The sequence below is a fragment of the Dicentrarchus labrax genome, unplaced genomic scaffold (genome assembly GCF_905237075.1).
Source record: "Dicentrarchus labrax unplaced genomic scaffold, dlabrax2021, whole genome shotgun sequence".
In the NCBI taxonomy this organism is placed as follows: domain Eukaryota; kingdom Metazoa; phylum Chordata; class Actinopteri; family Moronidae; genus Dicentrarchus; species Dicentrarchus labrax.
This window is the reverse complement of record NW_026136712.1, coordinates 1,045,872-1,059,042: the sequence shown is the minus strand read 5'-3', so window position 1 is coordinate 1,059,042 and position 13,171 is coordinate 1,045,872. Positions and strand designations below refer to the sequence as shown.

General features: G+C 38.7%; 1 protein-coding gene across 6 annotated transcripts in view; it reads left to right on the top strand.

Moving 5' to 3' along the window:
• Window positions 1-5,969: 5,969 nt before the first annotated feature.
• The window catches only part of exoc6 (exocyst complex component 6), a 69,949-nt gene continuing 62,747 nt past the window's right edge, over window positions 5,970-13,171 (top strand). For 3 of the 6 annotated variants that reach the window (XM_051417140.1, XM_051417139.1, XM_051417138.1), the window contains exon 1: window positions 5,970-6,121. In XM_051417140.1, the coding sequence (XP_051273100.1) occupies window positions 5,985-6,121 (137 nt within the window). In that variant the 5' untranslated portion in view covers window positions 5,970-5,984. Of the gene's footprint in view, window positions 6,122-7,386; window positions 7,511-13,171 lie in introns of those variants that run through there. The other 3 variants (XM_051417142.1, XM_051417143.1, XM_051417141.1) reach the window with 1 other exon arrangement.

The window sequence follows — 13,171 nt, the reverse complement described above, 5'->3', positions numbered from 1 at the left end:
AACCAGTTTTCCTGGTCAAGAGCCAGTTCGTGGCTGTCAAAACACAAAGAACTGGTGCGAGATTAGGCTCTGGCTCCAGGCCTATGGCCTGTGTGGCAGCCAGATCAAAGAAATGCAGGATGGAGGTGGACTGACTTTGTGTGGATTATCATTGGATATAGGCTGACCATGCATCCACTGTCCCCCCCAACAGTCATGGGTTAAATGTGTCCTATTTCAAAGGCTTAAAATGAACATACACTTAATATGATATAGTTAATGCTCTCATAAATAAAAAGCAATATCCTTATGGAGAACAGAAACAATATATCTGTCATTTACTGATTACATATACTGATTTACATGTCCTAGTTGGCCCATGGCCTTGTCAAAAACATCTGGACAACCTCCCTGGCTTAACAGTGGACTGTCTCTGTTCCAGGATGTCCTTCAGTGCTATTTGTTTGGAGTGTAACTTACAATGGAGGTCAGCAATTGTATAGAAGCCTGTGCTCCGGACAGACACGGGAAGCTGGCAGGAAGCTGGCAGAGCATGGAAAGGAAGAGCACATGGAGAGAAGAATAGGCAGTGACAGGTTAGAGCAGACCCTCACTCCTGTGATCCATATATCCTCTTTCAAACAGGACATATGCAGACAAAATTGTATCACTTGATTTGAATTATACATCATCAATTTCCCCCAAAGTTTACAGAGAGCATTCTGATGTAAACAATTTATAACGGTTGGCTATTTAATAACACCCAGACAGATCTAAATCAACATACTAGCAACTAGCTCACCATTTACAAATCCCCACATCAGGCAACACCACGGAGCAACCAACGCTAGACCCACATCGAGCAGCCAAGACACAGCCAGACGGACAACCCCAGCTTAGCTTAGCTACAGTTAGCTAGCTGGATGCCCCTGCCTCGCATTGCTCTTGGCTGGTAGAAAGCGATCGTTAGTTTGTTCCACTACATCATTTGTAAAGACGGTGGTTGCATTGGGCTGCTCCTCTGTGAGTGCTCAGAATGGACATGACTGTTAAAAAATACAGATTACAGATTAAAAATAAGATCAAGTCAGATCAAGTAGAAGCAACGTCATAAATTTGCTGTGAAACAACCCAGGCGAGGCTATAAATTGCAGAGTTAAAGGACATCCAGATGCCAACAGCAGAATATGATACCTGTATTCCTGTTTTCTCTCTTCCTTTTCACTCTGATGCAACTCTGCTGCCTTTGACAGTTACTAACCGAGCCAACTGTTTTCTTTCCTCATCAAATTAACTGACTGGCATCAATGTGTTTACATGACTGCTACACAAAACAGCTGAAGGTGTTCAGTTTATTAGCTTCACAGTCAGTAATCAGAAAGTAAGGAGCCAAATCCAGTTCTCTACCACAATTATGTTATCAAAATACTGCTGAAATGGCTGCTCACTGCTTACAAATCAACTTAATTATTTAACATTATGTAAGATTTGGTATTTGTTGTGATTTGGCACCCCCAGTTGCAATACCGCTGTGGTTAATATGGATAGCTGTACACATGCACTTGTTATAGTTACATTACTTATAATCAAAAACTAGCGAGTCGACAAGTTTGCCAACACAGCCAAACATCAAGCAAGTGCAACAACACAGGGTATAGTAAGCCAGCTAATGTTACTGACTAGTCCAACAGCAAGAAGGCCAGCTTGCCGTCTGTCTGCAGCCTTTTATTTCACCAAGCTCTCTTTAGCCAACCACTAAAACCCAGTCCCACATTTAGGTCATTTAGGTCAAAAGCTCCTGTGCTACCAGTGTACACATTTTGTAGCAGTTACTTTACTGTCCATCAGGAAACTCTATAAGCCAAAGGAAGAAAAACCTGATTATTAAATTAGTCACATAGTTGGTGGTGTGTGATTAAGTACTATAAAGCCTTTTTCACTTGTTCCGACCCAGAGCCAAAATGTAGTTTTAGTTTTACTTTTGTTATTTCGTGTTTTATTTTGTAAACTCCTCCTCTTGTGTCTTGTTTTAATTTAAAAAGGACAGGAAGTATTTATCTGTTTTCCCTCCAGTTTTGATTGTCTGTCCTGCCTAATTGTTTTCACCTATCTCTCATTATCCTTCCCCTCACCTGTGTCTTTAGTCTTTGTGTTATCTTGTTTCTGTCAGTTAGGGCCTATAGATGTCTTAGTAAACACAGGATTGTTAGTAGAACATAGGCTGTTTTTGTGTTTGTATTTTGTTTTTGTATTTATTTTATTATTTTTTTTAATAGACTGCTGTAAACTTAAATAGATCCTGTTGTACATACTCTGATACAGTAGGTGGCAGTATGCATGTTAAATTTGAGATTACAAGCCACCAGATAAGTCAAAGAAGGAGTTTCTGTCTCGGTTCATCCTGGTTTCTTTGTTAGCAAATGCTTAACTCAAGAAACTAAACTAACTTTAAAAAAAAAAAAAAAAGCAAGAATGTGTAATTGAGAGAACAAAAACTGTTTTTTGTGTGGTGTGTGTGCATGTGTATATGAATTGCAAATGAACACAAATAATGATGATGTCATTAATAATAGAATAAATAACAACATAACATAACATTTAACAAATAAGACATATATCAATAACAGTATAGAAAATAGAATGTTTTATTTTTGTTTTGGTTTTTAGTGTTCTCTCCATGCTGTTGTGAATCAGATCCAGGTGAAATACTAAATCCTTTATTTTATTATTCATTTTGTTGCCTACACATAGCTTCGCTAGACAAAATTTGTTATTAAAAATGCATGTTTTTATCATGGTATCAAGGTAGGACTTACACAGAGTGAACCTGGCCTGTTGGCCATGTCCACATTGTAAGTCTTAGGTTTCAGTTCTGATCTATTGCTCAGAAATGAGATGCATGACAAACATTGATCTACAGTGACATAAAAGTTGCATGAATTCGGATGTGACTGGTGGTCACATTGGAAAAAATCAGACCTGTATCTGATTTGTACCACATATGTGACTGCAGAGCTGGGCCTCTTTTAACTGCAGTGTAACCAGAACCAACAATCTTTTGTGCCTGGCAGGTGGAAGCCAGATAAATCAGTGTACTATGGGGAGCTGCCTATGTGATGACATGAGGTTACAGCAATTTTTAACCAGTCATTGTGGGTATGAAATGAATCATGATTCTATGACTGCATGGCCTTTCCCCACCTTATCTTGCAGCTGCCGAAAGCTAGAAATAGCTTTTAGTGCAACTTTAAATATTCAGAAATCAGCTTGTGTGTTTAGAAGTGTAGAATGTAAATTCATCACAATTTCCTTAAACACTCAAATTCCCTGAAAAAAATGCAGAGGACATGACCTCAGTGTCCTTGATGTGGCACAAAGAGGAAGAATTAGGAGACTATAGGAATCTCCCTCTCCCTGGAATTACACCTATATTCCTTCATATAGGTCAATTCAATACCTGACCTTATGTCCAGTGCCAATGCAGGAAGTAGTGTGTCCTTTGTGTAACAAGGAGGAGAGGAAGGGTGTGGGGGTGGTGGATGGATGTGCAGCACATCTGACTTTGATGCTGGGGACTAAAATTTTCGTCTCACCACAGACATGGAAGTAACTAACCAAATCTTTCCCTGACCTTAAAGTCACCTCCGGTCAGGAATCAGTGTTTCTACTTGTTCCTAGAATGTGAGGTTTAAATGCTGTCTGTGCAGAGTTTGACTCTAGAAGGATGTTTTAACATTCATCTGTTGAAAGTGGAAAGTTTCTCTATGCTCATTGAAAATCTGATTTTAAGGGGCGGGGCCTAGCAGCATGATTTGTGACATCACAAAGTCAAATCCTGGTCCAGTATGCAACTTGTACAGTGTGATGTAGAAACTTGAAGCCACCAGTGCCTTTACACTGTGAATGGACTTTACAGTGAAGTAGGAGACATCTTGTGTCCAGCAGGAAAACATTTGCATTTTTCAGATATTCTGGAATTTTTAATGAGGTAGCAGAAGTAGATGTCTTTTTAAGAATTTTAATGTGGAAATTATCCTTTTTTTTGTCAGACACACATTATTGTTCCAAGCAGACTACTTGTATATATGTCATAATACATGTGTGAAGGGGATCTTTAACCAAATGTAACCTTAAACATACCTTTAACATTTTTGCTTGTTTACTTGCCAGACCACAATCTTTTCCTAACCTTAACCATACTCTAAATGCCATTCACATATATTGTAGAAAGGGAGAATTTAAAAAAGGTTGGCACTAAACGTAACCTGAGACTATAGAGAAGCATCCGATATCAATGGATTGTCTGCCGATAGTTAGTGTGTGTGTGTGTGTGTTTGTGTGAAAGGGAGAGAAAGAGAAATGTTCCGTTCACATTCATCTATCCGTCATCTTATATCTTTACATACATTCCTGCCTCTCTTTCCCCCATTGTGTAGCATCAAACCATCTGTATATCTGTTCCTGCAACTCTGACACATTTCCTATACTGCTGGTGTGTGTGTGTGTGTGTGTTTTTGTGTGACCTACTTCTTGTTTTTGGTGGAGTAATAAGGAAACTCATAGTCAGGGCTTTTGTGAAGGGCTTATTGTTAACAACTACATCCACACTCCTAATAGACCAATCCATTTCGAGAAGAATAGCAGGAAATAGAAAGTGGTTGAGTAAGCTCAAGGCCTGCTGCCTCACTCAAAATGCTGTTTCAGAAAATGTGGTGTGTTTTCTATATTGTCTCTATCAGTGGTTCCCAACCTGGGGGTCACCAAAGCTTCAAGGAGGTTGTGGGGATTTCTTGGTTTTAAGGGGGTGTAAGAAAACTTACTTATATACACAGTTTGGGGCACATGGTAGCTAACCTTCAGCAGAAGACTCCTCTCGCCCAGATGCACCACAGAGCGCCACAGGAAATCATTCCTGCCTGCGGTCATCAATCTCTACAATGCCTCCCTCAGGGAGTCAGACCCCCCCCTCCATAATCTGACTCAAACGGACAATCATTTTTTGCACTTTTTGCACAGTATTAACTGTACATTTGATCTTTTATATATATATATGGTTATATATATATATTTTGTTCTTAATATATGTTATTTGTATATCTGGAGTTTGTAACAAAAATAATTTCCCCCTGGGATTATTAAAGTATTTCTGATTCTGATTCAGATTCTGAACCTAGTTTGCACCCCATGTAGCCCTTACTGTGGCATATAATATATTTGTAAATATTGTATTATAATGTACATAGTCCTATTATATATGTTTAGTTTTTATTTATCTTTTTTTTTTATTGCCTACATATATTGTTGTTAGATATTCTAATAGAATACCTATTTAACATTCGCATAATTATTATTTCTGTTTATTTAATGTCTTGTGAGCACCTTGATTAACTCATGAACACATTTCCCCTAGGGATCAATAAAGTATTCTGATATGTATGTGTTTTAGCTGAAACTCTGGCATCTGCATCTAGTTGTAGCTGCAGTCTATCTTCAGATGTCTTGGGTCCCCCAGTTTAAATTCAAGACAATAGAAAACCAAAGCATAAGGCAGGTATGATCTGACCTTTGCTAATTGGTTAAGTCTAAACTACATCTTTTTAATTCATTCATTCAGTCTTGAATCAAAAATCATCTAATATATAGTTTGACTGTTTCGAATCTGCAGCTGTGAGTAAAGTGTCAACAGTGCTCTTTGTGGTTTCTTTTCTTTACAGTTGATGAGATAAATGCACACACACAGGGAACAGCTAAAGTTAGTTTTGTTGGCTTCAAAGTCCAGTGAATCACAAGGTCTCATTTTCTTGTTGCTCACTCTTTTTCTGCTGACCATAGCAGGTGCCCTGGAATTCACCACACACACACACACACACACACACACACACACACACACACACACACACACACACACACACACACACACACACACAGAGAGAGATAGTTCTTGGTTTCCTTCTCTTTCACATATGCAGAGATTTAGTCCTTGTCCTTAGAGTCTGAAAAGAGAAATGGCCAGTGACAGGGTCCATGTTGCTGTACCTGAGCCTCCCAGTCAAAATGAAGAGGAGAACAAAGAAGAGAAGGCTTTTGGGAATATTTTTGCAGAGTTAGAATCTGTGGACCTGCCTTTGGGAACCACCTTAAGGTAAACTCATGCAACATTCAGGACACCATTTTTTAAATTGCACCACAATTGATGGTGGACTCATTTACCTGTCCAACAAAGTGAATAATAATAACTTAATATGCACATTGAAAGATACAACCAAGAAAACATACACACATTTTATATTTGCTTTGAATGCTGAAGATGTAATTGCACTTTTAGGGCAGAAATTAACTTAATCAGCAACAGTCATTGCTTGAGTACTTGCTTTGCCCCAGGTTTTGCTTGTCAGGCTTCAATCATCTGACCGGTTGAGATTGCTGTGACCATGGGCAGCCTGATGTGAACACAGGATTTCTGCAGGTTTCAGCAAGAGAAATTTAAGACTTTTTAAGAAAATGGATGCAATTTAAGACCTATTTTCCAGTCATACTGGCAAAAATAGTGCAAAGGATACAAAGGAAAATCTGTATTGGTTCCATATTGGTTTCATTTTGTAGTTGTTATGTCATGATCAATACAATTTTTTCCCCAAAAAACATTTAAAAGAGAGACTGAAAAATGCAACCTCATACAAGAAACAATAACTTTTAAAAACTCTGCAGACACACTGGAAAAAATACCACTACCTCCTCTGCATGTCTTTTAGTGAAATTAGTCTTTAAATCTATATTTTAATTTTAAGTCACAGCAGCCATTTTGACATGAAATAGTAGGATAAACACAGGTGTTACCAGTGATACTAATTAAGGTTCCATTCTCTTGAGGTCAAACAGAGTCAGGTTGCTGCTGTTGTGCACGCTGGCTCACTGGAAAGGCTCTGCTACACTAAATGGAACTTGGCCTTATTTAGTACTACTGGTAACACTTGTGTTAGCTACTATTTCATGTCAAAATGGCTGCCATGAAAAAGATTTATAATAGTATTCTCTTAAAAAGACTAGAACATAACATCAGTCAAAGATAAGGCAGCATTAGTGTCATTATCACAGTGCTCTTTTCTCATTAAGTTCAGTAAACTGATGTGATTTTAAGTGGGGTTAGTGCATTCACAATGAAGCAATTTAGACAACCTTTCTAATTCTTCTCTTATTATGGAAATCAATATATTATAATCATTTAATCATAATATGTCGCTTGTAAATTCTACAATTCAGCAATTTTGGGTGAAGGTTTGGGGATGTGACCCACTTCACTGTAACGTACAGTGTGTGTAGAAACTGCGCTGCTGCCATTACGTTGATTACAGTGCAGTGCGCCCCCCACAGGCCGGAGCCCATACTGAGCTCCTCCTGTAGCTGCAGTGGTAGCCATAATACACACAACAATCATGGCGGAGAATGAAACCCTGGAGTGTATAACGGAGCACGAGCGGATTTTACAGGAAATTGAGAGTACAGACACGGCCTGCGTTGGCCCCACTCTTCGGTAAGAATATATGGCTTCTTAGAAAGCCTTTACCAATCATAACGGCTGTGTGTTGACACCTCCTACGTTATCAGACCTTTTGTTCATGAGCTAACTTAGCTATCCTAGCCACCGGGAGACTAACATTAAGGTAACAAGCTATGTGGTGTTGAAATGAAGCATGAGCCTAACTGGCTTGATAGCTAACAGGCCAACACTGAGTAGTATTCCAGCCAACTGAATGCAGCTAACAGCTATAGTGAACCTGCTTTTATGTGTGATGTTCCGGGTTCTGTGTAAGTTGTTGATGGACGGACGGTGACCTGTCAAAATGTAAACATCATCTGTGGGTGTGGCTGTGGGTTCCACATCTTGTTATCATTATGCCGCTGTCGTTAGCTAACGGTGCTAAACATCTTGGCTAGCAGAAATGTGAAAATGAACGCTAGCGTTGCTGACATTCTGTTATAATACCATAGTTTGATGCGTCGTCTTGGCCCTCTTGTGTTTTAATGTGGTTATCAATTAGCTCGATAGTGGTGAAATTGGATATTGAATTGCCCAAGTTAACTGTCTGTAGCACACTGACTGTGTCCGGTAGTTAGCCACCAAGCTAGCTTCCAAGGCCACAATGAATGACATCAGTATAAGCTAATGTGTAACTGACTTGAGCCTTAACGTTAGCTGAATGCTCTCACACACACCTGTTCATTAGACATGCCTGCAGGCCGTGGTTGCCTTTCAGCATACCTGGGGAAACCAGTAAATATATGCCCTAAAGCTAACATTAGTCACTTCTCACTTTGTTTTAGATTCAGTGATTCTTTTATGATGTTATCAACACTGTCATTCTTTTGTAAAGCTTACCTAGACAGTGTAGGTTGGGCCACATTCACAGCAGGCAGCAGTGGCCAAAATCCGATTTTTTTGCTCATTCAGGACTCGGTTTTGTTTTTTGCATGAACAGCACAAATCGCATGAAATCAGATCTTTTCTTTTCTGATGTGGACTCTTTCATATGTGGTCATTATTATTATATGGTAAAATAATGTGCTCTATATGCTGTAGCAATAGGGCAGGTACTCACACCCACAGTCTGGAATGGAGACATTCTGAGCCTGTTAACCCATGATATTAACATGCTTTTTGGGTCATCTGATCACGAGTGGACAGCTTCAAATACGTCGCTTCACACCTGGCATTTGAAGGCGTTTTCACAGTGACCACTTGTAAACAGATCTCACTTCCTTGCTGTATATGCAAATAAACGCAAAAGGGCTGTACCCTACTCAGAAGTTTGTGTTTTTCAGTTCAGCGGCACACTGACTCAGACAGAGTTTTACCTGCGTTGTCTTTTACTTTCTCTGACTGTGTGTAAATGTGATGTTTTCACATCACAGATGATGAATAATTCCTGAGAAAGTGTGTCCTGCGCACCACCGAGCATGTAAATAATAAATAATAAAATAACTTCATGTATAACATTTGCTGAATTTACAAGAAGGCCCAAATAAACAATAATTTATGATAGACAGAGTTTCATAAAGTTTATCCTCACTCAATAACCCTCAAGATTGTGTGTTTTTTAGGAGAGTATGGGGAAATTGCAGTTTCTAGTTAAATGGTGAAATCATTAAGATTGACAGTGTGTTCATAAACATGTGCTGCTTATCTTGGCAGGTAAGTGAGCCTTAACACGTAATTTGCATTACAGTTAACCACCTGGCCTCCCTACCACCAACGTTTCCTGATGGTATATGATGTCTTCATACTTTTTACTGCCCGCGTTTCAATATGTCCTCTTTACTCAATACAGATGGTTTGCTTATTGCAGCTATAGTGTGGGCAGTCTCAGTGAGAGTAGCCTGACAGTTGCGTATCTCCTTCCGAATGTGGACTAATACATGGCTAGATGAAAAGAGGAAGTCATAAAAGACTAAGTCATAAAAGAGTTTTGCCTGATGTATCTAGGGCTCCAAATCACCACTTTATAGGCCTGTGCCATCATAAACCTGGTGAATGTTTCTGACACACCAGGGGCCTGTATCATAAAGCATACTCAACTTACTATGGCTGTATTTGAGGTATCTGGCCTTTAATGCTTTTTTAAATACCTCAGGTTATAGAATCATTAGGTCTCAGTAAGTAAAGACTTGTAATGCCTTTGTTCATCATATGTGATGTAATCATATTAACATTTTAGCACACAGTCAAAGACATAAAAAGTACATGTTGTGGTCATAGTACAGTAAAAACCCTAGCCTATCATACAGAGTCTCTCCTGATTGGCTGCTGACAGCGCTGCAGATTCAATAGTCAATCAGCTGACTTAACTAACATTCAGTACTGGAGATTGTCACTGCTCTGCTCTATTCTTAATGTATTCTATTAGTTTCTTAGTAGAGGTGGGCAATATATATTGTTTGCGATGATATCGTCATTGTTGTTTTGACGATTTCCATTCCAAATTTCCATTATCGAGTATTTAAATGACTTCGCCAAAAATATGGAAATGCACACGGAAACTCCTCACATCTACTTAATACACGGAAAATTCGTTTTTGAGCGCTCTCAGCACTAAAAACGCGTTTCGTGGACACAAGCCCTAACTCAGACGATTCCAATCACATTTTAAAGGATATCGACTGATTATCGTTATCGCCAAAATCCCCAAAAATAACGATGTTATTTTTTGCCCATATCGCCCACCCCTATTTCTTAGGTTATTTTTAGACAAGACTTGGTTTATAAACGTGTATAGCATGTTGTCCTTGTGTCAAGATAGGGGTGTTTTTTGTGGGTTTTGCAGCCACAGCAGTTTCTCTGTCGTGCTTGGAAGCAGAGGGGGAAATGAGGGGGTTTCATTGTGCAACTACACCGCTATATACTATATATATTATATATCCTTATTTTGTTTCTGTCAACTTTGAATGAAGTTATGATGTTACGATGATATGTGAGGTAAAATAACCGCTTTTTTCTATGGAGTTTGGAGGAGAGTGATAGCGAAATTACGGCTGTTTCATCTATCTCTGTAGGGATCCTTTCCATAATGTTGTCAGAAACTGAGAATAACAATCTGAGCCTGTCAGTGCAAAAACAACAACTTTTAGTGGACATAATTCTAATAACATAACATCTTATGACACAAACTTGTTTCATACATTTACCCTTTAACTTTATAACCTGACTAGTTGTTGCAGTCGGAGAACCACAAAAATCTACATTCAGATTTAGTCTGAAAATGACAGGGTGGTCTTTATTCTTTCATTTTCAACATATTGGAAGGTAGAATGATAAAGCATAGTATTTGTAACCTGGAGGCCACTGCAGGCTGGCTAAAGTTAGCTTCCTGTCATAACTGGAAGCAGGAAGACCGTGACGTAATTGTTCCAGCAACCACCTGCTTTCAGTTATTAATAACAGGAAAGAGGAACCTCATATGGCAGCATGGAGGCTGATGATTGCTGGGCCGCATGGACGTGTCCACTTTACATGTGCTGTGCCATTCCGTACATTAGGGCCTAGTTCTTAGCTTCAGTTCCTTGAGCTCTCTGGTAATCATCAGTCATTTATCAAGAACACCAAACATTAGCCAGTGCCAGCTTTCCATTGTAAGGCTTTTCTCTGCCATATCCATATAAATTGAATAGAAAAGTTTATTATTATAGATTGTCATATAGCAACAAAAAATTTAATTGTTATTTCTTGTATCAGATATATTTCATTGCACTTGTCCTCTGGCAGTTGAAATTACTTCAAACTCTCCTGCAAATTATGTGAGAGTAAGGATGGACATTTATAACATAGACATAGATAAAACAACACCTGATTTGTTTAACAAAAATGTCTCCAACTGTTGGCCACTACGTAGTTCAATAGAGATAAAGTCTATTGAGCAGGGTTTGTTGGCTGGGAGTCTTGTTTGTCAGAACAATGGGGTGTAGAAATCCAGTGTGTTACATTTAAAAGGATCTATTGGCAGAAATTAGGGCTGCACAATTAATCAAATATTAATTGCAATCACGATTTTGGCTTCCCACAATTAAATAAACATGAGTGTCTACAATATTGACGTTTGCAATGATAGCTCATGGAAAACTCTGCTGCATATATATAATTTACTTTATAATACTGAGTGTATGACTGATATAGATATTTAGAAACTGAATATTAAATGTACCTATTAGAGGTGTTTGTTTTTGTTATGCTTCGTATTCAGAATCACAATTCAGTTTTATTGTACACGTACAAGGAACTTGACTCCAGTTTTATGTTGCTAAGGACTTGTTCTACTGAGTCTGCCTTGTTGAACCATAATGTTTACTACAATAGCCTAGAACAGACAAACAAATCACTGGATCTAGATTGGGCCACATTGTGAGTTTTGCAGCCACTGAAGTCTCTTCTACAGGTATATGGATTCATAAAGTAGAAAAGGAAACTGGACAATGTCAAACATGGAAAACAAATTAACAAAAATGTATTAACAGAATGTATTCAGTAGGGAAGGGGAAAAAAAATTAAAAGCCCTGAAAAATAAATAAATTATAATATAAAAAACAATACACAGCTCCAGATTAAAAAGAAATGTAAAATTTAAATTTAGAGAGTAAAAAAAGCTCAGGAAACGGTCAAAATTAATGAAATGTAATAATTAGTTTAACCAACTAGTATTTCTGGTGTCGGTTAGTAAGATTAACGTTTAACTGACTAGTCAACTAATTGCACAGCACACTCTCCATGCCCCCTTGAGCCTAACCCTAACCCAGTTTTTTATTTCCAAATGAATGCAATATGCTTTTGTAGTTTTCTGTCTTAATTGACTTTATTTACAGGTTTACAGGTTTACACATTTATCTGTAGACATTCACAAAAAAATGAAATGCCACAACACAGAAAATTACCTAAATGACAATTTATTGAAAAGAAGTAAACAATTAAAAAAGTGAACAGTGACTTCTGCAAAGAGTTCCAAACATTTTCTCAAGCTCAAGCTCAGTGACTGGCTGCATCTAGTGAGCACTGTATTTTTCTTGGCCTTTGGTAGAAGAGCTACTCTTCTGTGTTTTTTTCCAACTGTTAGTTTGGAAGCTAATTAAGGAGTGCAAGATTAATGTGGGTGTCTTTATTTTTACTTCAGGATGTATCTGCTGTGAAACAACCAGAAAATAATTGACTGTTTTTCTCTCTACCAGTGCTCTTTCTCTGTCATTCACCGTCTTTGTAGCTTGACCACGGCTGTCTGTCTGTGTGCCTCTCTCTCTCAAACAACCAGACACAAACCAAAGGAAGTGTCTTGGTATCCCTATTTTGCAGCATAGACTGCAGCCAGACATAGACGTCGAAGCTGGGTAAAGGAAATAAATGCAGCTGGGAGCGTACCATAGTTTGGCCTAGGGCTGGGCGATAAATCGATTTTATCGATTAATTCGAATTTGTAGTTAAACACGATTTATTTTTATTTAAAATCGGTTTTCTCTTGAACTTCCACAACACCGGTGCTCCCTTTGGGCTCCCGTAGGTCAGAGTGCGCTGACCCCTCCCCCCGCCTCTCCACAGATAAACACAACATGGCAGCAAGCCAGGATGAGCTCGTCCCCAAAAAAGGCACAGTGTCGTCGGTTGTTTGGAACTGGTTTGGTTTTGTGGCGTCCGACAGCGAACAAACCACGACCCACT